Consider the following 26622-nt stretch of genomic DNA (forward strand, 5'->3'; position numbering starts at 1 on the left):
TATGCACCCAAGGGAACCACTTCGCACCCTCAATAAAGGGTGCAATGTTGCACCTTCTTTGGCGGTGCAAAGGTGCACCCACAGGTTGCAAAGTTATACCCTTGCGCAAGGTACCACTTTTGCACCCATTTCTCGAGGGTGCAAGATAACACCCATAGGGAGCCACCAGTGTGACATCACTTTGCACCCTTAAAAGGTGCAAGAATGAATCATTTTTTCTTAGTGTGTAGGTACCGTGAAGGAATGACAAGCGCTATTATACACATCCTATTTACAGTCTCCTGTTTATTGTGTTTCGTTGTCCTATAGTTTGTACATGGGCTTAATCATTACGTCAATATTTAGGCTTACTGGACTGGGCTGACTATCTTTTTGTGCCAGGGTCTGGCGGAGATTTCGACAAAATGATTATCATTCTACAGTTGTCATGTGACATCCTTGTGACCCTATTTCGTCACCGAGCAATACACAATGCAGGCCAGTTCAACGCACCGGCACGCCTTTAAAGAACGTTCGGGCTTATGACGCAGTGGAGCTGTTTTATTCCGCAATGTATTGACGTATCCGACTTCCAGCAGACATTATTAATCTTCGAACGAGGTGATGGCGATCGTACGTGCTGTTTTGCTTCTGGCTCTTCTCGGCCTCACAGCCGCAAAGCCCCTGGGACTTCTCGGAGACTTGTTTTCTGCCCTTACCGACATCCGCACCGCGCCCGGCATCCACACCGTGCCCGAACTCGACGTCGAACAATATCTGGGACGATGGTATCAGGTAACTTTTAAGCTTCAGGAGCTTTGAACTTTGAAACATAGAATAAAGTTGGATAACCCGACTGTATTGAGATTATCCAAAATGTACTTTAGATATAAAGTTTATCGGATCTTAAAGTTCCCTATATTTTCTTTAAAAACCAAAGCAAAACCGAAAGCGGTATATATTGGTCTCTCGTATAAAGAATCTCGGCATCGAATCTTCATTATACTTTCAGCCTGAAGATATGACTTAATTGGAATCTAGAATAATTAAACGCTGAAAAATCAATCTGAACTGTTTTCTTTTCATCCTGCAGATGTTCACTGATTTTGTCGTCACCTCCACATTTGAGAGAAATGCGGTGTGTGTTACAGCCGACTGTGAGTTTTCTATCGTTTCTATAAAATTTTCTATTTAATATGATAACTTTTTTGAGGGATTAATTCATTTTCAGATGCCAACCTTTCAGTCGAAAATACTGAAGAGTTTTTTTTTTTTATCGGCTCATTGCCTTGAATGCCAGGATTTCTGTAGTTATAAATGCTTGTTTCAGGAGGAGCGCTTTTCATCCTTGCTATTGTCACTTTGTCTAAACTTGGGTTTAATATGGAGTTGATTATCGAATCAGCCAATAAGGGACAAATATTATTGAGATGAATAGATTAATCGGACAGTTTAACCTTGTAAAACAGAGAAAAGGTCTATTCGGTACTTGGAAGATGAACATGGACTACAAATTGCCAAGGGCTTATAAATGGGAATTGTGTAAAATGAATTCCCGATAATGCTGGGTTGCTAGTGGCAGGACCAACTGGGGATGCCAACTCTAAAGACGCCTGTATACCCTCGGAAGATAAGCAATAAGAGCTATTATTGCCATTAATCATACAATGCAGCAGTGTTGTCATTAGTATTCGTCCTCATCGCCACTTCATCATTCATGATGAATTGGATATTACGATGTTGGTATAAATGCCATTGAGGATATATTCATCATTAGTACGTATTGTTATCAATATTATCGATATTGATATTGTTGCATATCTCTTGTACATTGTACAGTATGTCTTTATATCTACAGTGTATGTGTTAGAACTGTTCTGTGTTCTGAGTATGCATGCGTCATGCGAACAAAACAAATTTCCAGAAATGGACGGTAAAATCGAATTGAATTAAAGTGAAGTGGTTTAAATTGTCACTTTTTCTTGAATGATTAGTTAGATCATCATTAATGAGTATCTAAGACATAACCGGACCTGAAACATCCATGTTTCTATAGATGGACTTAACGGGCCAGGAAACATTTCCGTGTACAACGCAAACAGGGAAAAGACACCCGACGGTGACTTGAACGACATACAGGGCTATGCCACTGTTCCCGACCCGAGCCAACCCGGCAAACTCGAAGTGAAGTTCGATTCGGTACCGGGTGTTTTAGGTCAATGTGAGTCAATAGTTTATTCACTTGTTCATAAATGATTGTATCTATCAATTCCCCACTCTTTTTTTTTTGTTGCAGAAAATGATAGGGTTTGATTTTTGGTTGTTTATCTGTGCTTGTCATCAGTTGTCAGCCGACAAAATTAATCATTTTTTAATAGCTTTTGGGACACAATCAACTGTCATCCAAATTGTCTCCCCCCCCCCTCCCCCATCTATTCTCAAAACAAATCATCGGCGTTCCTGTTCCTGTTCCCACAAACCGGTCCCCCTCACTTTTAAAAACTTAGCACTGGCCCTGTACCCTCACTCTCGCCATCTCCCTGGACATCGTAAGTAATATTATTGATAGACTCTTTCCGGGTTATTCGAGTCATGTATCATATCTGATGACTTTGTCCTAATTCTGTTATCGTACTTTGAGAGAAAAAAACCCCACACATACCACAACTATGGGTCTAATGAAAATGTGATCAAAAACTCCGAACGGCAACAAATTAAATCATGCTAAACTCCAAAAAAAGAAAGAAAAAGAAACAGAATCAATATGTTTCGGCATACTCTTCAGCAAGTGCGTCTCCAGTGATTCTCGCTCTCTGTTCAATTGCATTTGGCAGACTGGGTGATCCGACTTGGCCCCGTCGTTCAGGGGAAGTACGACTATTCCGTCGTTACGGACTCCTTCAAGATGACCCTTTTCGTCCTGGCTCGAGACCCGGACAAGTTCCGCACAGAGTACCAGGACGATGTCCTGGCCTTCCTTGCGGACCAGGGCTTCACGAGGTTCTACAACCGGCCCGTCGAGACACTCCAGTCTGACGACTGCCAATACGCACCGAAACCACCAAACTGAAATATCATTCACATCGATGTGATCAACACGTCCTCCAAAACCAATCAAACAAATATTTGAAAAAAAAAGGCAGATAAAGATAAAAGAACTATCAGCATCTTATGCATATCAATTTATTATATTTGTATCAAACAGAATCTGGATTTCAAGAAATGATTCTTAGATTGCAATCTGGCAATGTTGCCAATGTTCTACCATGTTAAAAAAAAAATCATCATCCCCATGCAATTATGTGTTATATGAATGTCTTGTACTTTGTTTGAATAGAACTTGTAGTGATTGAAAATGAAGGGATTATTTGAATTATGTACCTCTACGTTTGAATGCACATCAAATCAATCAGAATGACTATATATACTTGACATGACTTTCATCAGATTAACATGTCAATAAAAACATGAAAACGACTCATTATCTTTGTATATTATTCCAGACGCAAATAAATACCCGGTGTAGTTTGTAACTGGCATTCGATGTCACCCTGCAATATATATATATATATATATAGTCTCTTTGAACACTATGATGTATACAGTATGTTTAATTCATATTTAAAATCTACCTGTATTTCGATCAAAAAATAGTGTCATGTAGGTGCGTAATCCTGTATATATATGAATGACATTGTAACCGCAACTGATAATAACGATTACACGTATACACACATGTAGAAATAAACACAAACAAGTAAACATATATAATACACTCAGCAAAAAAAAAAAAGAAAAAAAGAAGAAAGTAAACACTTTTTCAAGCTTATATTTCTCATAGAATATTTGGCTAGAAGTTAGAGTACTATATACCATATGAAAGATAATTTAATTGGCTATCACCCCGGTAGGTCAATAAAAAGGGAAACTCTACGCATGAGTAAACACCTTTGTTTTTTTTTTCTCCAAAGGCACAAAACTAAAAATTGTTAAAATTAATAAGGTGTCATTCATGCGTAAGTGCTCTTCCATGTAACCTATACAAATGACAAATTTAACACAATAAAAAAAAAACATGAATTAAGTTGCAAAAAAAATAAACCTTTGACCTTAATAGTATCTTTGAAGCCCAAGAGATCAATAAGGCCTAAAAACAATGGAGGAAAATGTAGAATCTTCTGTCAAATCCAAATTCAAATGAAATGAAAGAGGAAGCAATATTAACAAAAATGGCTGGAATTCGAATTGATCGCTAAAATTAGGAAAATTATAAATGATATTTGGTTTTTCAATTTGTCTCATGGACTCTTAAATTACTAAATCAAAGAATGAAATAAAAATATTCTATTCATTTAATCAATATTGCGCCCTTACTTCCTATGTCATTTGAAGTTTGATTTGACAGAAAATTCTTATTCTATCCCTTTAGTTTCCCACTTTGATTTTGTTTCAGGTTATAAAGAGAAAAACAGTAAGAAAACCTATATATTTTTGCTATTTAAGGATGTCTCTTATTGTGGTAAATTGGTATTTTGTTACCATTGTTATATTGAAGGGCATTTGCAAATAAAAGAGAACATGTCAATTTTTGCAATTTTTACATTTGACTCTAGGATGACAAAAATGAATGTGTTCACTCATGCGTGAAATATGTCCTGTTATTGACCTATTACGTCGATAGCCAATTAAATTACCTTTAATGATATGTGATATTTTGATTTTCATCGAAATCTTCTGTGAAAAATATGAACTCGAAAAAGTGTTTACTTTCTTCTTTTTTTTGCTGAGTGTATATATATATATATATATATATATTATATATAAAGGATTATGATATTCATATATATACATGATAATGATAAGTACTTAATATGATATATTTGATATGTATAAATATATAACAATAACATTTTGACATATATTCAATATACACATGCATGATATAATATACGTCATCATAAGAATTGAAGACTGTGTAGGCCTACGTGACTCTATGTCATTGTTCAAGCATGAAAGTCAAAGAGGATGAAATATAGATCTTTGCGAGGCATGCATTTGTTAATGTAAAGAAACCACAAAAGCTGTTCTTAACTTCGAGTCATACTCCAGCTGCGTGCATGATTATCCAGCTTGTAAGAAACAAAACAGGACTATTCTCACCACTCTAAGTAATCGGCCTACATGCAGAAAGCGATAAGTTTGACTGAGTTTGAGGCAAAACTAGTAGGGATCTATGTGTAGTGAAAATTGAGCATGGTATGCTATCATCAAAAGCATTTTATAGCACTTTAAGCCAAAGAATAAAAAGACTGAAAGAATGCAGTAACCTTTATCAAAACACTGAAGTTGAAAATTGCACCAAAGCAATAACTGCACAATTTACAATCATAATAAACCTTACTTTGATAGAACAGGACGTATACGTGTACTATGCAGTCGTTTAACGACTTTAGGACTCTGCTGGATACGAAAGGACCTTTGACACAATTAGGAGACATGGATAGAGAACGTGTGAATCAAATTCAACAAATATTACGTAATATTGAACTATGGTCCTCCTAACCAGTCATATTGATTAGCCCATCTCTTGGTCAGGGACGTACGCAGATGAAATCCCTATAGATTTAATATGCCTATATTTTTATAACCTAAGTCACAGCATTGTGTAGCGGACAACCTTGATACCTCGACACCTTGCCACCGGAGTGCGAATAATATTTTGTTGCTGAACTTCGTCTATCACACTCTCATTGTAAGCTCTCTGAGGGCACACGGAAATGGCGGCTCCCTTTTTTCTCCTGTGTTTGCTGTCTCTTCTTTCTGGAGCGACGCCCGCGTCTCTCCGACACTTCCGCGGTAAAAAGGACGTCCACACCGTTACAGAACTGAAACTCGACAACTACTATGGCCGCTGGTATGAGGTGCGTACGTGTGCTTTCTAATATACTTCTTAGTATATTTCTAGTGTATTTTTGATGAATGTATGTAATATTGATTGATGTTTTGTAAAAGAGAGTAAATGGCTGTTCAATTGTTATGATAAAAAATATGTGTGATTATGATGATGATAATTTCAGGGAATAAGAAGAGGTTGAAGGAGGGGAAGTGAAGAAGAGGATGGTAAAGTTTATAAGGATGGGGAAAAGAGAAGATGAAAAAAAAGAAGATGAGTAGACGAAAAAGAAGTTGATTTTAGTAAGGTTATTTGTATAAACAATAGAGGTTATTTATGAAAATAAGGAAAGAGGTGTTAGAAATTGTAATTGTAATATGTTTTTGTTTTGTTAATGGTAAAGGATAACTTTATTGTGCAATAGCTAATATTTTGCAATATATGTTTGTATTACATTTGAATGTATTCACGCTGATGCTTGTAAGATGTCCGCAATTCAGCCTGCGGGCTGCAGGGGATGTTCAGTTCAATTCAATTCAGTTATGACGAACTCAGTTCTCTCAAAGGGAAATTAGGGAGCAGAGAACGTACAAAGGAGTAGAGACCATAGTTCTAGATATGCAGCTTTGAGATCGAGAAAAGTGCAAGATTAAGGGGAAGAATATAAAGGTGAAGGGAAGAAAAAGGGAGCTGAAAAGGAGACGAGAGAGGAGGAAGAAAAGAATGAAAGGAGAACATGTCAGGGGGAAGCGTTGCAGAAAATCCCGTCTTAATATGTTTCAGTCGCCTGTTGGAACAAGGATTTAGGCGTGGCGGTATTGGGTGACGTCGGGAATCTTACCTATAAAATATTCAACCCCCAATAGCTGATAGTCAAGCCAGGGTGCAGGTTTGCAATAAATTGTCGAGAGGAATAGGTCGGTCGTTAGGAGATCAATCTATCCATTCAGTGTGAAAGAAGGACCAACAATTAAAGCAACGCTTTGTTTTGAACGAGAGGCGACAGGTCGTGAAATATTAGATTTATTTTCATCAACTTCTTTCATGGGCTTATTAAAGAATTTATAAACTAGAATCGGTATTATAAATGATTCTTCTATTGTTTACCTTATTTATAAGCCTACACCTTACAGATTATAGAGGTCTAATACAATGAGCACGCCTTGGCCTACACCTATCATATATTGCCAGTGTGAAATGGAATGAAATACGTACCGTATGTCGCCCCTCCCCCCTCCCCCTCCCCCCGAAAAAAAAAAGTTACAACGGGACCTTCCGCAATGATAACTTTAAAAATAGTGAATCAATTTAAATACAATTTTAGGGTATGAAGCTGTAACTTAATACCTACATCTTACAGAAAACCCCACACCATTTGCTTCAGTGGTCAAAGAGAAATAAGGATCTTTGGAGAGCATGTCAGGGATCCCTTCCCTCCAAGTTCTGTCCATCGTGTTCACACACTAATATGCAGTTCCAAGAGCATCTAAGTGCTAAATTTTGAAGAAACAGGCCCCATGACATGCTTTACAATGATCCACATTTCTCTGTGATCACTTAACCAAATTGAATGGAGTTTTCTGAAAAATATAAGTAAGATGTTATATTTTTAGACTCTGAAATAGTTTTTCAGACAGTTTAATCATATTGAAAGTTATCAATGCGGAAATCCGGTTGTATTTTTTTTTTTCGGGGGGGGGGGATACAGTATAGTCGGGTCTACAGGAAGAAATGATTAGGGTGGCCTCGAAAAGGTCTCCCATATCTGAGAATTTTCAACGAAGTACCAACGATCTGTAAACACTGCGGTATCTTTGTTTGCACTATAACTATGTTTGATGGTCAAGGAATCAACGTTCGATAATTGAGTCAGTTGCCAATTTATACACTGACCAGTAGGGTCAGCTGTATGGTGGGGAAAAAGGCTTATCATATGACTTTATGACATGTCCCATATACTCAAAGGAAAACAATACAAACACGCTGGAAAATGAGACAACAGGAGACGACTAGAAAAGATCCATTCCCCTGAATCTTAACATGATGATCTTATCTCTATGCCCCCCAGAAAATCATTAGTAAGTAGTATAAGGTCTTATATATTTACCCATAGCAGGGTAGCCTCTTCAGTGTTGCCACTGCTCTACCAAAGGGCCCTGTCATTATTATTATCCTAGCATTGCCGGGTACTCGTATCCATTTATACACCTGGGTCAAGAGGGACATGGTGGGAAAAACATCTTGTCCAAGGACGTAAGCGCTGGGCGGGACTCGAACTCGGGCCCTGCCGATCGGGAATCTGGAGTCGTATCCACTGTGCCACAGCGCCCCCACATACATATTAGACATATAATATGAATTTAATCGCAAAATGGGTTAAGTACAAATTTCAAACATTTTAAAGTGAGTCCATCATCAGATGGGCAATATTAAACCTTACCAATTAACGGTCTATCACTTGTTGCATAACAAAGAATATTCTTGAAGATATTTGCCAATATTATTAATTACGATTAAAACTATCCCTTATTTTCTTATTATTTTCTGTTTTTAGAACCTGTCGCAAACACCTCGAATTGACAAGAATGAACACTCTAAGAACATCCGGGTCAGAACTGACCCGGAAAAGGGTCCGTTGGGGTTACACTCCGTTCCAGGTCAAAAATGACTTCGAATTTGGTCATGAAGACCCGGAATGGGGTCATGAAGACCCGGAATGGGGTCACCCTGACCCAATTTATGACTCTGAATGGGGCCATATCTGACCACATTCCTTGTCATTTCTGACCCGGAACGGAGTGCTGCCTCAACAGACCCTTTTCCGGGTCAGACTGACCCGGATGTTTTTAGAGTGAAGTTAACTCGTTTTGCAGTCAAACTCCTCATTAATGATGTCGCAACGTCTCACGTTACTTTGTCCGCCCTTGGAATGATCACTAATCCTATCATGATCCATACATGGAGAAACGATGATCTACGATCCTATTGTACATAAATGGAGAAATAACAGATGTAGGCTTATAATATTACAGATTACAACATGGTTCATGTTTGAATGCACATCAGTTTTCGTGGTAGTTACAGTATTGTCCAACGATAATTTTCCTTTTCACTTTGTCACTGTGCAGATGTATTCAGACCTGATCGTCAAGTCAACATTTGAGAGAAACTCATACTGCACCACGGCAACTTGTAAGTAAACTTATCTTGATTTTAGTCAGATTCTTAGAGTTACAAGGCATATATTAAACTTTCTGACATATACTCTTCTCCAAGTGCTGTTAAGGGTGTATAAAGTGGCTAAGTGAGAATATGAAAAACGCCTATAATACACATTAAAGTAGTTTACAACAGGAAGGCAGCTTCATTTTCGATCACCTCGAGTATCAATACAGACGATTACAAGGCACAAATGGACATTAAAGGAAAGTATGTTTGAGCGCTTGCATATATACGCAGTCATCTTATGTTCAAAGCTCTAGTCCTGATGCAAAAATAGTCAAAAGATACTACAGTATCAGGGGCCCGTTGCATAAAAGTTACAAATATGGTAACTTTGCCATCCAATGGCAACTACCATGGCAACAATACTCAACAGCCAATCAAAATCGAGAATTCCATGGAAGTTACCATTGGATGGCAAAGTTACCACAATTGCAACTTTTATGCAACGGGCCCCAGGATCTTTGTTACAGTTTAAATACTAATGTTTCTGTGACTGTATATAACGTCTTTTGTAGCTGTACTTCTCATAACCACTACATGCATTTCAAAATAGATTCATAAGTTATACAGCAGTAAAGATGTCCTTGACACTGAAGGATTTTTTCTTCTTTTTTTTCCATTCAGATGGCAAGGGAGACAACAATACAGTCACTGTTTTCAACTCCGGCCGTCTCGGCTCGCCCACCGGCTCACCAAGTGAAATCTCTGGCTATGCCTACGTCCCCGACCCGGCGGAACCGGGCAAACTCAAGCTGAAGTTCCCCAACATTCCCCTCGGCGATTGTAAGTGAATCGGAAAATATCTATAATCACACATTTAGCACTTAAGTCAAGTCAAAACATTTTAGACGTAAAAAAACAAACAAACAAACCCCGATGCTTTTTATAGTTTTACTTTAAGTACATGTTTCATGAAAAGTAAAGTTATTCATAGTAGCCTCTTACATGTAGGCCTATTTTCTCCGAATGGTTCATATTCAAATTACTTGCTACTCGATTTTTTTTCCTCTGAAAGGACGAATAAGGTAGGTAGGCCTAGCCTACAGTTAGTAACGTTTGCTACTGCCAAATTTCCTCCGTGCTAGTAGGCCTATATTTATCCGGGCATCTTGTATGGCGTTTAAAGGTTTACACATTGTACACTTGTATCTGCTAAGATTTCCAATCTTCACATACATTCAACTACAAATTATATGCTACGAGATACAGACGAAACATGAACGTGATATTCGAATAAGGAAATAGTGCAGAGCTTAAATTTCCCCAAATAGAAAGTCTCCAATCCAAAAAAAAAAAAAAAAAAAAAAAATGAACAAAATGAAGAACAGACAAATCTTATCAAGTAAGTCTGACTTTGTCCAAAATTGTCAACAATCACATTATGAGAATAATGCATTGTATTCATGATTATAAATGTGGATGTATAGTGCAGAATAAGTCTTGTCGTATACACAATCACCAAATATGCTTTGTAAACATCGCATCCCTATTTGTGTCCTACATGCAACCAGACTGGGTAGTGGCCCTGGGTCCTGTGGAGAATGACCAGTACCAATACAGTGTGGTCACTGAGCCCAGTATGCTGCAGCTCTTCATCCTCGCCCGGGACCCCGCAGACTTCCGCCAGAAGTACCAGGACCAGGTCCTGGATCTCGTGAAGGATATGGGCTTCACACGGTTCTGGAACAAGCCTATGATCACGTACCAAGGATCAGACTGCATCTACCCTGACCCGCCGGAGTTGTAGATGGGATGACCTTATAAGATGACCTTAGCATATAAGCATGGGAAGATCTTGTAAGAACGATGCACCTATAGGATATTGACTGTGCTTGCATGCCTAATAGGCCCTATCATATCGGTGCTTTCATTGACAAAATTGCACTACCAGTACACACGCTGGTATTCATTTAATCTGCTTTTCTTTTTTATAATACCGGATTCACTGGTGGCAGTCATTGAATTGTGTGATAATAAGGTATTATGGTTAAATCTGTAATACACTTGTATACAAATAAATTGAGATGTACAATCATTGGATTTTATTCTAATTACAACATTTGCATGTACTGCACTCCAAATCAGAATCAGTGGTAACTTAGTGTAAGGAGACATTTTTTTAAATTATTATTATTATATAAAAGGCAGCATTACTTGAATAAAATCACATTTCAGTTGCAAATCAAGACAGGAGTTAAATGATAAAGATTGGAGATGAGCCCTAATTTCTATTCTCACAAGAAAATAATTCAAGATGTAGAGAGGCCAGTAAATATGTGTACAAGTGTGCAACAATTTCCAGATAAGATTCAGAGTAAGGACATGTCAATAGGAGTACATGTACTAAGTAAAAATCCAATTCCTTCCGAATGATGCACAATGAGAACTAACTGTCACACCTGATTGAGTTCTAACGTATGTAGACCTATCAGTAATATTGTTTTGGTGATGACTTTGATTTTAATGATGGGTTAAGTATTTGAGATTCAAGCAACAATTCACTCATCTATAGGTATTTATACTCATATACACATTAACATTTTGATGCCTGTAAGATATCATATCTTGCTGTACCAATAAAAAACAAATCAGTGAATACTGTTCTGCAAGACTTCTCTTTATACCATAAGTTGTAAGAATTCCATCACCATGTTCAATGACAATGGTAAAATTTGTAAGTTACAAAAGGAAAATGCACTTTCAAGGTTCGATCATGACAAAACTTGGCATAGACACCAGGAAAAGTGGGTAGAGAGACACAGGCAGCCATACAGACAAAATGTACAGACACCACTCCAAAACAATTAGCAGCACAATGTACAGCATGACATAGCACACTTTGAATGCAAGGTTGAACGCCTCGCATTTACAGCATGGCATACCTTTCACGGTACTTGTACATGTATATGGTAAATCTGCAATGCACAACACTTTGCAAACAGCAATTTTCAAATACGACAGACAAGGTAATGACTGGGGGTAATGACAAGAACGCATGTGATATTTCCTGATTCTACCATTTATTTCTTGATATATATCTTTGTACAAACTCTTAAACATGACAAGTTTACACAATCTGTTCTCGCACACTACTAGTTTCAAGCTATTACAATAATTTGCTGATGACCCAAACAAATAGCAAACTTGACTTGAAAAGAAAACTCTTTCAAAGAACAGTTTTTTGAAATGTTCGCTAACACATATGAAGCAACATTTTCACCATTCAAGGAAAAGCCCACCAAATTAAATGTGCTAGATCCCTGTGAATAAAACAATACCACAGCATCAAATGCCTGATATCTCCATACAATGATCATGCAGTAATTCTCAAGTTTTAAAGAAGAAAATCAGTAGCTATTCATAGCATGTATGACTCAATATATCTTGCCACATACCTTGCCACACAAATATCTTGGCATGTATGATGTCAATCTCTGAAGTCATGCCCCATAAGACTTTGCACTCTGTTGAAGCAGATAATTTCATTACAGACACAATCATGGACATCTTTTACTGTCTAGCTCAATAAAGTTGTCAAATTTAAGCATATTTATGTGTATATGTGTTGAGAGATTGCCCATAATGGCTTGATTATGGTGATCTTGTGTGTATGCATGGAATGAATGTTGTAAAACAAATACAGTGCACTCCTGTTATAACGAACACGGTTATAACAAATTCCGGTTACAATAAAGTATTGTAAGAATTTAGGCCACAACGTTATCCACCATATGTATCTTTATGGTTTATTTGTTTGGTTTTAACAAAACTTCGATACAATGAAAGAAAACTGCTGGTCTCAAGGACTTTGTTATAATGGGAGTCCACTGTAAGATATATTAAACTCTGTAAAAATGGACAATTACAGGCATCCTTGTCAAAATACATGGCCAAGAATGCACACAACCTTCCTTGCAGTAACTCCTTCAAAAGGATTCTCAGAGAGAATCCAATGCTTGACACAACAGGAACTGTTCCAATTCCATCACACTTGGCATCTAGTGTTTTAGTTGCAAACCATATCTTGATCCCTAGCCCACCCCGCCCCCAAGTAGGAATTAAATTATGTGTCAATCAAGCTCTTAAAGACATCTACTTGGTTCAGTATGCAATTTTCTTGATGCCACTCAGATATACTCTCCAGGAATTATGGATTCACACAATTATCGTAAGTCTCTGCTAATAATGTACAAATAAATATGTTATACAACTGTACATGAGCTGTACAATGCCAACACATAATACAGACTGAGTGTTGCAACATGGGTGCAACAGTTTTTGTTGTTAATGTTTTTGTTGTTAATGCTATAATTTGTACAAAGAAAAGGACAAAAAAAAATATAAGTGACTTTGTGTGCCAAGACATATGGCTCACTCTTATTTCAGGGCTTCATGAGGGAATGATATATGCAAAGCCTCGCAACACTGTATGACATACTTAAGTCTTACAAAATGAAAATCTCACATGCAACACACAGATTATGAACAGTTCGGAAACAATATCACAATCTTGACTAGTTTGATTTTTATCATGATCTTGAATGCTTATAAGCACGCAGCCACAGGATAGATGGCTTTAAGTCCCCTCTGAAAGACCAGACAATGAGCATAAATTGTCTCGTCTACTACGGGCACAACTGCTCCTGCCAAAGGACTCAAAAACCACAGACCTCGAGACTAAGTCTGTGGTCGTCCCCACTGAGCTCCAACTCCAACTGCTCCTCACCAGACTCCTAGAGATGTTGGGTTCAGGTCCAACTGAAAGTATGCCACACAATGTTTCACTAATATATTACACAGACCCAAACATGTGTAAGTGATCAAACAATAGTCTGACCATATTCAAAGTTTCCTTAAATATGCTTATCACTCTCACTTTCCTCAGTATGAGAAAGTAGGGGAGATTACTCCATGCAAGATTAAGCAAAGCAGTGTTGGCTTTGATGGCATACTAGCAGCATATTCATGTGCTACATGTAATAGATACGCACCAGTATCTATCTGACATAAATGTACCAGGTGAAATGTGTGATGTTACCTAACTTTCTTTGAAGGTAGCTCCCTTCATATATCTTTTAACCAGAGTTTGATTCTTGAATACAAAGAGACAACAGTGTGTAAACATGTCTTCCTTGAGGAAAATGCCTCCACATTCAAATCATGGTCAAAACGTAACATGTGACACCTAAATGTTTCTTCAGTATTGTCAGATGGAGTCTGAAAGACACCTCAAGCATTTAAGGAAAATTGAATGATATTGATATCCTGTTAATATCACATGGTGGTTTGAGTTGACCCTGACAATTGTGTACACATTTTACAAATTTATGCAAACAGCCAGCTACATAAAACATTGGAACTGGCAAGAACAGAAAGAGAGCTACTACACACAAAATAGTTTTCAAACATACAGTTCAATACAATGTCAATAAGCATTAAGAAGATTGCACCACATTTGAAGTGGAACAATAATTTCCTTGACATCCTGCTGCAATCAACTCTTTATGTGCCACGTTCGCATGCCCACCTCAGTTGACAGCGTGCCAAGTTCACATATTTTGCTCAAACGCACAAGCCCACCAGAACCGATCAATAAATCGCCAAATGCCGCTGTATTATGAAAGCTTGCATTATGTGGTGATTTAATATCAAGCGCTGTTTCCTATTGGATTTGTGAGTGAACTCTAGGTTTCTGTCACTGTTTTGTGTGCAAGTTACACCTGAACAATACAGTAGCTACTGGTTATTTGAAAGAAAAATAATCAGAGATTTGTCATAAGATTTACATCATGGCAAAGCTTGGCATTTTCTCTGCAATCTTTGCTCATTGCATATCCAGTGTTACAAAATCTATAACAAGTTTAATGCATGGATCTGAAAAACTAAAGCATGCCTATGTTGCAGCTACAGAAGAATGTCGCACACATGGGGTTCACACTGTGGCACATAGAGAGTTGAGTGTTGGCATTCTTGTACAGGGGATTGACTTTTGTCCGGATGGCTGGTAAGAGGAGCATGAGCCTTCTCCTCTCACTCTTAGTCGTTTCTTGGTCTACCAACTGATGCTGGATGGTCTACAAGTCTCTCATTTAGCTTCCAGCATCGGCAAGAAATGTTGGTAGTACCCCCTGGTCACATCAATCATGAGTTCCTGTGTGCATTCAGGCAGCTCGCCGGATATCGAACCTGTGACAGAGTGATAGTAGCGAGATTGCAGCTTACATCATCAGAGTAGGCATCAGCATCATCTTGCTTTATCCCTCAGCTTACAGGAATGTTTGTGTTTAAATCTGTCACTATTTCTGTGGATAGTTTCTGTAATTAAGTATGAATATTGATGATAAGCTCATCATATACCACCCCCAAAGAAAAAAAACAACAACAACAACATAACAAGTATTGACCATGTAGAAACATTATGAACAAACCCAAATCATGATGTGAAGGTTGACACACCATCCACAACATAAAGCTGTCACATAACTTGGCAGCAACGCTTTCCATACTACAGCAGTGTCTCCCACATGAATTCAAAAATATTTCATACAAGTCAAGGACATATACTCATTTTTTTTTTTTTTTTAATCTGTTTGCCTCTCTCTCACACAATTTTTCTCTCTTTCTTTCTAGTCTAGAATAAATAAAGTTTAGAGATGCACATGGGCAATTCCGCGGTTAGTAACGTTACATTTTAAGGACATTCTCATTATTTAGATTAGACCCATTTCTCTATCTGTGGATGTGAAGTCTCATTAATGTCACCAGAGATCATTCTAGTGTAGACCTAGAACAGAGCAAAGAATGAAATCATTTCATGAATTATTTTAGAAGAAAGGTCTGCTTTTAATGCCGGTTAGTAACGTTACAAAAAAGGACGTGAAAAATTGATGAGCATCTTTGAACAAAAAGTTTGCTAAAACTGGTATAGCTTGAAATATATCAACACTTATTTTTCATTTCTAGCTTTAAGGGCAATGTCTACCCCAAATATTCTTTCTCATTATAACTTTGTTTGAAAATTAAGTACAAAAATCATGGTTAGTAACGTTACGGTTAGTAACGTTACGGTTTGTCCAGTGATAACAGAATTGTGTGTTAACTCAAATCATTACATGTTTCCCCATGATAATGCAAAGTTAAAGCTAAGAAACATCAGATAAGACATGAAACTCTTATTTCAATCATCAAACTAATGCAGTATAGTACATGTACAAGTACTTGTACATGTTAAAAAAGACTAGAAAAAAAGTTTGCATAAATTACAAACTAAAAAAAAGTACCACTTTCAAAGGCTAGGTCAAGTGATATCCACAGTTTCATAACTTTGCCAATCACTGTTTATCATGACTCACAGTAATTCACAAAAGCAGCCTGTTTTATTGAGCAAAACAGTTAATGTATTCCTTATCAAGAGTACCTTTAATAAAGGGGAAAGAAATCAAAGAGCAAAAACTAATGTACCGGTATGTAGTATGTACAGTGTATGGCCAATTGTGGTGTGCGTAGTCATTGCACAATAGGAATCCAGCATAATGCAATGTTTTATATTATTGTGAAAGTAGTTTAAGTCATATGACATTAACTCAAATAATACAGTGTATTAGTTGAATTCATGTTTATTCAAGTCTAGAGACATGTATTTTTTTTTTTCGTTTAGACCAGTTTGAATGTCTAATCTCTGCACTGTTCGCTGTACCTGAAGCGTAATTAACCCCGACAAACCATTGTATGATAATTTCAAATTGGGACAGAAAATTTGAAGCAATGGCCCTAATTGTTTTTAATACTTCTTTCCACACAAAATGCTCTGCTGGCCCACAGATTCCATCAATTGCCCCTTCCCATGGGAAGTGGTTAAAAAAAAAAAAAAAAATCGCTCAATGTGCACCTTGTGAGCCTTCTGTAGTGATGCAAATGCTGTAGACCCCCCCCCCCCCCAACATTTCCCGCCATGATTCCGCAACGCGCAAAGATTTTGCCGCATCGTCTCATGACTTTTTTCATTGAAGTCTCCCGCATATTTTGAGATCAAATTTGCGACGTCCGGGTACACCGTTCTGCAGTTATGTAATGTTTTGCATAACTCCATGTCGACCTGAAAACAGCTCAAATTCATGATATCGTGTGCAAATCCAATGCAAATTGTGTTTTTTTGTTAATTTTATATTAATAAGATTGTTTCAACCTTTGACCTGTGAAATTAATCAATTGTAATGTAGATAAGCTTGAAAAAGTGCCTGCAACAAATTTTGGCAAAAACGACCAATAGAAAACAAAAGGTAAAAAACATTAAAATACATAAGAAATTAACAAAACAATAAAAAACAAAAGAAACTGATTTTGATTTTGCTATTTTTTTTGCAAGAAAATTGTTTGATGTGTCTTGAGGAACTCTTATACAAAAATTTAGCAATCCTTCAGTCTGTTTTATGGAGTTATAGGTGAAAATATGATTTCATACGTAAATTTGCATAATTAATTTACTAAAAAAAGAAGCCAATATCTTTTTACTGTATGACCATGTAATCTCGTAGTTGACATCTGGCTCTATCATCAGGCAAAATTTTGCCAGACCAGGACCTGTCCATTGGAGTCTTATTCACTTATTTCATGGTTAGTAACGTTACAATACACACAGGCTGTGGTTAGTAACGTTACGTGGTTAGTAACGTTACACATTTTGACTGCTGTTATTTCTAACTTCTATAATGATTAGTAATACTTATTTTTATATTCAGTTAGTCATTGGACACAGCAGGAAAAATTGAAATATTATCATTCATAGACACTTTATACTCTCTGGAGGTAAATAATTTCACTTTTTGGTTAGTAACGTTACATGACTGTCCAATGGTTGGGGAAATGCACACATATTTGCATTTCGAAGACATGTAAGTTGATTTTACTTAATCTATCCATGTAAGCACTGCATTGCCTCTATGAATTCAATATTTGTGGCTAGAAAATGGCATTTACCTTGACTAGCTACAGTGTATCTTCTTTGCTATTATGGAGATTTTACTGATGAAATTCAATCTGAAAGATTACTTGTTCAAAATTGGTGAATTCAATACCTAAAACTATCAAGATACCCTGAAAAATAGTTTTTCCTGAATTATCAATGTGTTCTTTCTGAAGTCAAACACAAAAATCAAGGAAAAAAACAAATTGAAATTTTATGGTCATGTCCCTCTAACTGCGGAATTGCCCACATAAAGATGTATGTCACACGGCAAAGTCTGACCTGGGTTGCCACCAATGACGGTGAACGGAGGAACAACAGTCTCAGGAGGAAGGTACGTGTTGTCAGCTATTGCACAGCAGTCCTTCAGCACACATCTCCTTCCCTGATTTCAAGACAAAATGACATAACAAAACAAAACAAAACAAAAACAAAGCATGTTACAAAGAATAGCAACACTTCAGGCACCTCCTGTACTTCACCGCCACACTGCATCATACAGCTGTAGTACTTATCATACTTGTAGTTTCTTAGAATGCTGAAACAAGGTGTCCATTGGTGCCTCATACTGTACATCTTTCTCAGCATTCAAAGGACAAATAGATTATGGAATTACTGTAAAAGGCAACTGCATACAAATTATTTCACAGTTGCATACTGTACTGTGTAGTTTGACCAAGGAGGTTTGAGAAATGGATTAACAACAGTCTCATTCCCTTTGATCCCATGTTTCATGCCGCAACTCAAAAATACTTGAAGTATGTGCTAAACTGGAGCTGCCTCGCAGATAGGAAGACACTTGATTCATGTGGCACTGCATCATGACTGTCACTCTCAAAGGAAGATATATCTTTATGATGGTAATTGCTTTTTGCCATCCCTTCTTAGAAAACAAGCAGCACATTAATAGTACAGGCAAGGGTATGTGTGAATAAAAATTGTACAAAAATTGATGAAATAAAAATCAAAATTAATAGTTTTTACATGACTTTACACAAACCTAACATATAAATGAATAAAGAACTACGTGTATACTCGAAAATTATACCATATCAGTTTCATTTGTCGGAAGCGATCGGAAAGATGATAAAATCGGCTTTTGTAGTGAGAGTACAGTTTCAAATATTTTCACGACATACAGCTCAGGTTTACATTTTTGCACATAATGGATGGGATTTACTTTTGTTTCATATGCTTTATCATTAAGAGAACATTCACTCTATTTGACAAATAAACAAGCAGAATATAGATGATATAATGTTAGAGTTTAAAATGAATCTTCAGATTGCTCAAAAAGACGGCGGCATGGAACCCTGATCATCAAAGGCACAAGTGCACAGATCTGCGGAATTCTTTTGTGCATCAAAAGAAAAATGGCGGCTGTTTGAATAATTACAGCAAGTTGGAACTCCATCTCTTAAACCTCCTTGGTTTGACACACTAGTAGCCTACCCTTCGAATCAGCAATCAGTTTAGATGGTGCAAAAGCTAACACACACACACACACACACACACATAGGGCAAAATGTGGAATTTATTTTCGCTAGCGAGCGCATACCTCTTTCTTCTGTTGTGCATTTTTGTTGAGCATTTTTGTTGCGTAATTGTTCGCATTCTTCTCCTCGCATGCTTATATATTCTCCTAGTTAGCCTTTCAGGCTTCATTCTCCGTCGAGCATTCCACCATCACTCCCACCCAACACACCCCTCCCTTGCAGTTTTTTACCTTTTTTCTTTCCTTTACAGGTGTATTCTCGGTCTTTGTAAATATTTGTCTTCTACTTTAGTTCTCGGCATACTTATATTTTTACAAGTTTTCATTGATCATTTCGATCATCACATTTATGCAATTTTTATATTCTTCAAGATTGTTTCCAAGCAAGATTGCTGGTTTGCCGTTCTTTTTTCCTTTCTGAATTTACAGGCGAATGGGCTAAGTTGACCGCTCCATTACATGATCCAGCCCTGCAACGTCTGACAGCCGTAGATCTTCCAGCACTCCTCGCTTCTTCCAAAGCCGATTCTACCACAAGGCTCTATCTCACATACTGGAGAAAATGGGAGGCTTGGGTATTTTTCGCATCCAAGCATTCCAGCTTTCCCGGTTGCCCCTTTTCATCTTTCCCTCTACCTGGCTCACCTGGCATCTGCTGGTCCCAAGTCCGTCGCAGACCTCACAATAGCCGCCATCAAGTGGATTCACAGTCTAGCCAGTTTTCCGTCGCCCACTGATGATCCCATGGTCAAGACTGCTCTTCAGGGTTTCAAGCACCTACATTCTTCTCCAACCTCACGCAAGTTACCACTAACTCCTCATAGTTTGTGAGAAATCTTGAAAGTGCACGGCCAAGCCAATGCGTCTTTGGCGGATCTCCGGATCCTATTCATTTCTTTTATTTCCTACGCCAGTTTTTTGCGTTTTGACGATCTAAAGAAGGTATCTCGAAAAAGTTGCACCTTCTTGCAGGATTGTCTCAGTATCCATCTACCAAGTTCGAAATTGTATCAATTCAGACAAGGTAGCGACATAGTCATCGCCAGGACAGGCAAGGACACCTGTCCAGTTCGTGTAGCGGAGCGCTATTTTGCCGCTCTTGGTGATCCTCTAGATTGTTCTCTTCCAGTTCTTTGTAGGTTGCAGGTCTCTAAGCGCGGTCTGATTCCTACCTCTCATCCTTTAAGTTACTCTCGCACTCGCGAGATCATACTGGATGCCATTAAGCCTTTTGTGCCTGACATTTCGAGGTACGGGCTTCATAGTATGAGGTCCGGCGGTGCCTCAACCGCATTCAATGCTCATGTTCCTACTTTTTTGATTTCCAGGCAGGGTAGATGGAGCTCCGATTTGGCTCGTAATAAATACGTGCAAATTGATTTAGAATCCAAGCTTTTAGCTTCTACTTCTCTTGGCATTTAATCGCTTTGTTTTAGCTTAACTATATAGCAAAGACTTTATGTTCCTTTTGCACAGTTTCATTTTTTGTGAACGTCCCAGTATCTAAACTTTCTTGGTCAGATACCCTATATAGTTTTGTACTGTCATTCCATATTTTTCATATATCCCATTACGAAAGTTATTCTCAATTTCTTAATGTTCGTAAACTCCCGCATCTAGCAGTTTCTATTTTTCAGTATTTTTTGGAATTTCGTTATTTTTTGCATGTCATCTCGCATAGTTTGGCGTGTCATACCCTAGTTTTTTCTGACGCCTTTTTCTAAACAGGTAATTTATGTACTACATTCATGCCTATGCTTGTTAGCACGTTAAGGTTCTGCAGACATTAAAAGGCTTCGTTTATTCCGCTTGCTCATTTGTTTTACGCTTTTAAAATAATTTTCTCCATATGGTCATTTTATCCTTCATGTTTGAGCAAGGAGCCAGGGAGTGCGCCCTTGTTTAGTATCCTTGGTTGCAACCACGTTTCCTCCACGGGTTTTTTTTCGTGGCCTCTGTATTAACTTTTGTTCACGCATTACACGTAGTTTTGATACTATATGCCTTGCTCTTTATAGGGCTCATACTTCCATTTCCCTTTATAGAGGTACCTAGTACAGTTGTATTCCTGTTCCAACCTCTCTTGTCCATTTTACGTTGAACATCCGTACTTTTCATTTTTTCTCATCTGTGCCTTACAGTTACAGTACTTTTCTTACTTTAAGATTTGCAGGCTATGGTTTTGGTAGAACCCATATCTCAAATTTTTTTGCTTTAGTTATCTATGACATTTACTATGTTAATGGAATTTTTGTTATAATAAACGCATTATTGATATTTATGAGCATTTCATATTGGATCTTCAATAATTGTCAAATTTTGAAGTTCAGATGCAAAAACACGCTATTTTCGTCTATGATATGTGTTCTTTTATATTTCCCCGACACATGGATTGCCTGATACTTCTTTTGGTTTTTAATGTTCTCTCTTATGAATAAATCGAGAGCGTGTGGTATGCCCAACCTAATTTCAGTGCGTTCACAAAATTCAACATTTTCATGTGTCATGATTTCATTATGTCTGTGCGTGTGTCATACGTCTATGAGCGAGATATAGAAAATAAATGAACTTTCGTTCGGAGTGAGAGCGTAGCGGTAACGGAGATAGAAAGAATGCCACATATCAAGGGCAATGAATATTTAAAAATGTATAATAATACCCTCAAGGATGGCTGAAATGTCTCACAATTCTGCATGAAAGTTGTCCAAGTAGAAGGAAAGGAGTGATAATGTATTTGTGCATACATTATTAGCATCACTAAAGAAACAAAGGTTTAGATTTTGCCATTTTTGACAGACTGCTACACAAAGCAGTGATGTTCATTTGAGCAGAATGGATAGAAATTTTTACTACTGACAAAGGACCGTACCTGCCTAGAATATTGACTTTGCATTTTGAATGCGCATACTTTTGATGAGCTATTGAACTCTACGCACAAATGGTTGTAAAGAGACCTTCTGTTCCTTGAACTGTATAATCTGTGCAAAAATTTGCCTATGGGTTGTTTGTTGTTGTTTTTTTTGCCACTGAAAGTGTAATATCTATAAAACAACAACTCCAACATATCCTACTTGGAATTTTGTGTACAGGATGTTAGTCATGGTTCCTGTTAGGAACTATTCTTGCAACATTCATTGTAACATTACAGAATGGGACACCTAACTTGAATGTTAAACTGTCTGTTAAACTATTTCATTACTCTTAAAAATGATTTCCTTTTAATACATTTTGAAGGGAAAGGAGAGCTTTCTTTTCTTAGTTGATTGCACATCAATCAATTACTTTAGAACCAAGTTAACACTAACTGTCCCTAATGGAAATTTAAAGTAGTCATTCAGCTACCATTGGTGACTTCATTGATCCTCTATGATGGCTAAAATACTCCAAGCAACAACAATAGAAAAAAAAATGATTTAAAAAAAAATCATTTAAAGTGTTTGGAAACTTACAATGACACAGTTCTTTCCTATATGAACATATGATCCAACTTGGGCAGCGTTGACTATGCAGTCTTCATCAATGAAAACATGGTCTCCTATGTGCAGAGGGAAGAATGCCACTCTAAAGAAAAATAAACAAGACAAGTTTGGGATAAATGTTATCTCTCAGAACTTATTTGATTCAAAAACTCTCTGTCTAAAACTGTATGTGTGCTGACGTACAATTAAAGGACAAGTTCACCTTCATGAACATAAGGATTGAGAAAATGCAACAATATTAGTAGAACACATCAGTGAAAGTTTGAGGAAAATTGGACAATCGATGCAAAAGTTATGAATTTTTTAAATTTTTGTGTTGGAACCGCTGGATGAGGAGACTACTACAGCTTGTGAGTCATATGCGTACAACAGTATAAAGAAAATATAAAAGAAAATTCAACATATTTTCACGTTTTTTGCATAATAAAAGAGCAATTGACTTGCCTCTTTCTAAAGGCAGGGGGAATAATATTACCCATAACATTTATCGGTAACGAGTCAGAGGAATGTGTACTTTTTTCAAAAGATGGAATTTTGTGAAATTCTCTTTATATTTTCCTTATATTGTTGTACGCATGTGACATCTAAGTTATTCATACACTGCAGTAGTCTTCTCATCCAAAAACAAAAACTTCAAAAATTCATAACTTTTGAACCGATTGTCTGATTTTCCTCAAACTTTCAATGATGTGTTCTACTAATATTGCTACATTCTCTCAATCCTTATGTTTATGAAGGTGAACTTGTCCTTTAAAAAAGGAAAAGACAATAAACAAAGCACAAATGACACAAAGAACTGTAAAAAGACAATGTTGTCGTGTGCATGGCAGATTGTCGTTAACAATATTCTGCCATGTGCAGGGAAGCGCATCAACAACAATCTGCCACGTGTGCAACAATGTTACATTGTATATCACAAGTAGTGACAGCAACAACAGGCTTTCTCATGAAATTTCCCTATAAAAAATAAATATTCAAAAGCACTCAAATGTGTTTCTAGGCATGGTTGCCATGGTGTTGTGTCTTCCCTTATTGCATTTATTTAGTTTTATTTCACTTACATGTACATTTAGGACACTGTACATTTACTCCTACACCAACGCTTGATTTGTTTCTTCCTCTTAACCATGTACTAAAGCAGGCATTTCAGTGGTATTGATTATGTAAGAAATGACATCTCCCCCGCCCCCTCCCCCCCCCCCCCCCCCGAAAAAAAAAGACCAAACACAGACAAGCACACACACACACATGCACAAACATGCACAAATCCATCCACTCACACAGACATGCACATATACAGTATAGAAAGCAACATGTCTCACCCTTTGCTGAATTTCTTGAATGGTGGTCGGATCACTGTCCTTGACCCAATGATGCAGTGTCTGCCAATACGAACATTGGCAAGGTCACCCCTGATGATACACTCCGAATGAATGATTGACTGCAAAATTGGGGATAAACAACAATGACAAAAACTATAACTGCATCATAGGATATAACTTACTAGTACATGGCAGACATAATCAACAAGGTTAGGGCAAACAATATATATATATATATATATATTTTTTTTTTTGGGGGGGGGGGGGGAGGACTGAAAAAAAAATTACAGAATGCTGGTGCTGCAGAAGACATCTGCTGCATTTGAGTTTTCACGTTAATGAAACAATCTGTACATGGTTTGCTTTTCTAATTGCCAGAGATAATATTAACTCACTGAGACAAAGTTTGAACATCTTCTCCAAAAAGAAAGAAACAAAGAAAGAAAACAAATGAACATACTGAGGAACAGCTTCAACTGGTAGGAATAATAGTACCACACACATTCACATTATACTTAGTCAAATGACAGGAGGCTCACTGCCAGCTAAAATTAGAAATGGGCATCACAGAAGATGATTTTGTTGTTGGTGTTGTTGTTAATTTTGCATAGGTGATAATATCACAAGTTAGAACAGTAAAATGCATGTTCATTCACTCACCTTGCCATTTAGGACTATATTCTGACTGCCGCATAGTACAGACTGCCTGCTCACCTTGTTCCCAGATGCCTACAATGATACAAAGTATTTCAAATATGAATCACACCTGGCTTGGGGAAAGATTACTGGTGTGTGCATCACTACACATCTCAGGCTGACACTTGATGCAGTGATCCCACAGAGCAACTCACAGTAAAATAGGATTCCTCCAGAGAAACCTACATGATGTATGGCTGCCCCCGTGAAAATCAAAGAAAAGGCATACACGACAAACATACGCCCAATCCTTGAATTGAGTACATGTACTTGTAAAGCCTCGAAAGCCTGGGATCCTCACTGCCAAGATCAACAAAGACCAAATCTGAAAGCTCGAAACGGTTCAGGGCATGCTGCTCAGTGCACTCTCGGAGATTATTACCTTCTACACGGTGTTACCAAAATGCTCCACTTGCTAAAATAGCAGTCTTTCACAGAAAGAAGAGCCCAGCTAACAGTCATAATGCTGTACTGCATCTTGCATGGACTGATTGCCATCCAACCTGAACCACCTTACATCCACCCAGTAACATGATCATTTGGACAACAACATGCTGAATATCGACAGCATCTCTACAAGGACCTCTGGGTTTCAAAACTCCTTCTTTCCATTTTCCAAGTGTTATACTGGAACCAGCTCCCCACCAGTCCAGTGTTTGATACACTACAGCCGCTTCCCGAGAACAGTTTAGGACGCAGCTGGTTGGGATGACACTGCGTCAAAACCCAGTTGGAAAAGAGGTATCTTTACCTGGACAAGGAGCACTTTTCACCTTGCATACAGTGTAAATACATATGTAACCTCATAGATTTTTATTGAGGATCAAATTTATAAATGCAACATCATTCATTGATCATAGTTTACAGGATGCACTGCATCCGCACATGTGCAAAGTACGGAAATGCATTGTACTCCACTCAGAGGTCAGTACTTCATCTGGAAGAAGGAGAAGAAGAGGGAGAAAGAGGAGAAAGAGGAGGAGGACAAAAATTAGGTTTATTTTGTAAATAATGGGAAAACACGAAAAGTTGATTTGCTTAATATCTAACATGTTAGAAACCTACCTAAAAAAACCTACCCGAGTACCCCACCATCACTTTTCACAATATTTGAAAAGATCACGCAGTCACTCTATCGTTTTAATAGTCACGTGCCTCACACACAATAAGAGAAAATGTTCAACTCCAATTCAACATTCTACAGGTCCGGTGATCCAGTTCGGTCAATACTATAAATTTAAATTTTACTTCAGCAGCTGTTGTTCAGATCGCGATATCTCGCTTTAGTCAGCCAGAATCCAACACCAAATCAGAGGCGTGGGACTTTACTACACACACCCACGGCTTGAAAGCCGACAGTACACGTATAAAGGGTAAACATCACAAAATAATAATTAAAAAAAGAATCTAATAAAGATTATACAGTACGTAGGAATCTGAAAGGCAGAATAAACTGAAGACACATACCGTTTCTATGTATTCAGCTTTCACGTAAAATGTGTCTTGTTGTTCCATGATTTCAGGAACTTCTACGTAGCCGAGAGAAATTCACTGCTGCCCTCTGCGTCAAA

General features: G+C 37.6%; 3 protein-coding genes across 3 annotated transcripts; 2 read left to right on the forward strand and 1 right to left on the reverse strand.

Moving 5' to 3' along the window:
• Positions 1–603: 603 nt before the first annotated feature.
• Positions 604–3049, forward strand: LOC139711470 (uncharacterized). The gene is made up of 4 exons (XM_071623348.1): positions 604–774; positions 1073–1136; positions 2036–2200; positions 2814–3049. The coding sequence occupies exons 1-4, from the start codon at positions 604–606 to the stop codon at positions 3047–3049; spliced, it is 636 nt and encodes a 211-aa protein (XP_071479449.1).
• A 2707-nt stretch (positions 3050–5756) lies between these two features.
• LOC139711471 (uncharacterized) lies at positions 5757–10844 on the forward strand. The gene is made up of 4 exons (XM_071623349.1): positions 5757–5900; positions 9001–9064; positions 9722–9880; positions 10609–10844. Exons 1-4 carry the CDS (start codon positions 5757–5759, stop codon positions 10842–10844), a joined length of 603 nt encoding a protein of 200 aa, XP_071479450.1.
• Positions 10845–14644: 3800 nt separating this feature from the next.
• Positions 14645–26588, reverse strand: LOC139711481 (dynactin subunit 5-like). Its single transcript, XM_071623359.1, has 6 exons — positions 26519–26588; positions 25016–25084; positions 24356–24474; positions 23004–23115; positions 18342–18444; positions 14645–15283 (listed from the first exon to the last, which is right to left on the reverse strand). Exons 1-6 carry the CDS (start codon positions 26564–26566, stop codon positions 15183–15185), a joined length of 552 nt encoding a protein of 183 aa, XP_071479460.1. The 5' UTR covers positions 26567–26588; the 3' UTR covers positions 14645–15182.
• Between the last annotated feature and the right edge of the window lie 34 nt (positions 26589–26622).

The sequence above is a fragment of the Diadema antillarum genome, unplaced genomic scaffold (genome assembly GCF_040938485.1).
Source record: "Diadema antillarum isolate AM-2024a unplaced genomic scaffold, OU_Dant_1.0 seq00001660_RagTag, whole genome shotgun sequence".
NCBI lineage: Eukaryota > Metazoa > Echinodermata > Echinoidea > Diadematoida > Diadematidae > Diadema > Diadema antillarum.

What these genes read in the sequence shown, in the direction of transcription:
- LOC139711470 (XM_071623348.1), top strand. Translation starts at nt 604, where the DNA reads ATGGCGATCGTACGTGCTGTTTTGCTTCTGGCTCTTCTCGGCCTCACA. An exon ending in GGTGTGTGTTACAGCCGACT is followed by an intron (nt 1,137 to 2,035) that starts GTGAGTTTTCTA and finishes ATGTTTCTATAG; the next exon opens with ATGGACTTAACGGGCCAGGA. An exon ending in ACCGGGTGTTTTAGGTCAAT is followed by an intron (nt 2,201 to 2,813) that starts GTGAGTCAATAG and finishes TGCATTTGGCAG; the next exon opens with ACTGGGTGATCCGACTTGGC.
- LOC139711471 (XM_071623349.1), top strand. Translation starts at nt 5,757, where the DNA reads ATGGCGGCTCCCTTTTTTCTCCTGTGTTTGCTGTCTCTTCTTTCTGGA. An exon ending in ATACTGCACCACGGCAACTT is followed by an intron (nt 9,065 to 9,721) that starts GTAAGTAAACTT and finishes TTTTCCATTCAG; the next exon opens with ATGGCAAGGGAGACAACAAT. An exon ending in CAACATTCCCCTCGGCGATT is followed by an intron (nt 9,881 to 10,608) that starts GTAAGTGAATCG and finishes ACATGCAACCAG; the next exon opens with ACTGGGTAGTGGCCCTGGGT.
- LOC139711481 (XM_071623359.1), bottom strand. Translation starts at nt 26,566, where the DNA reads ATGGAACAACAAGACACATTTTACGTGAAAGCTGAATACATAGAAACG. An exon ending in TAGGAAAGAACTGTGTCATT is followed by an intron (nt 18,445 to 23,003) that starts GTAAGTTTCCAA and finishes TCTTGAAATCAG; the next exon opens with GGAAGGAGATGTGTGCTGAA. An exon ending in CGTCATTGGTGGCAACCCAG is followed by an intron (nt 15,284 to 18,341) that starts GTCAGACTTTGC and finishes ACTCTGTCACAG; the next exon opens with GTTCGATATCCGGCGAGCTG.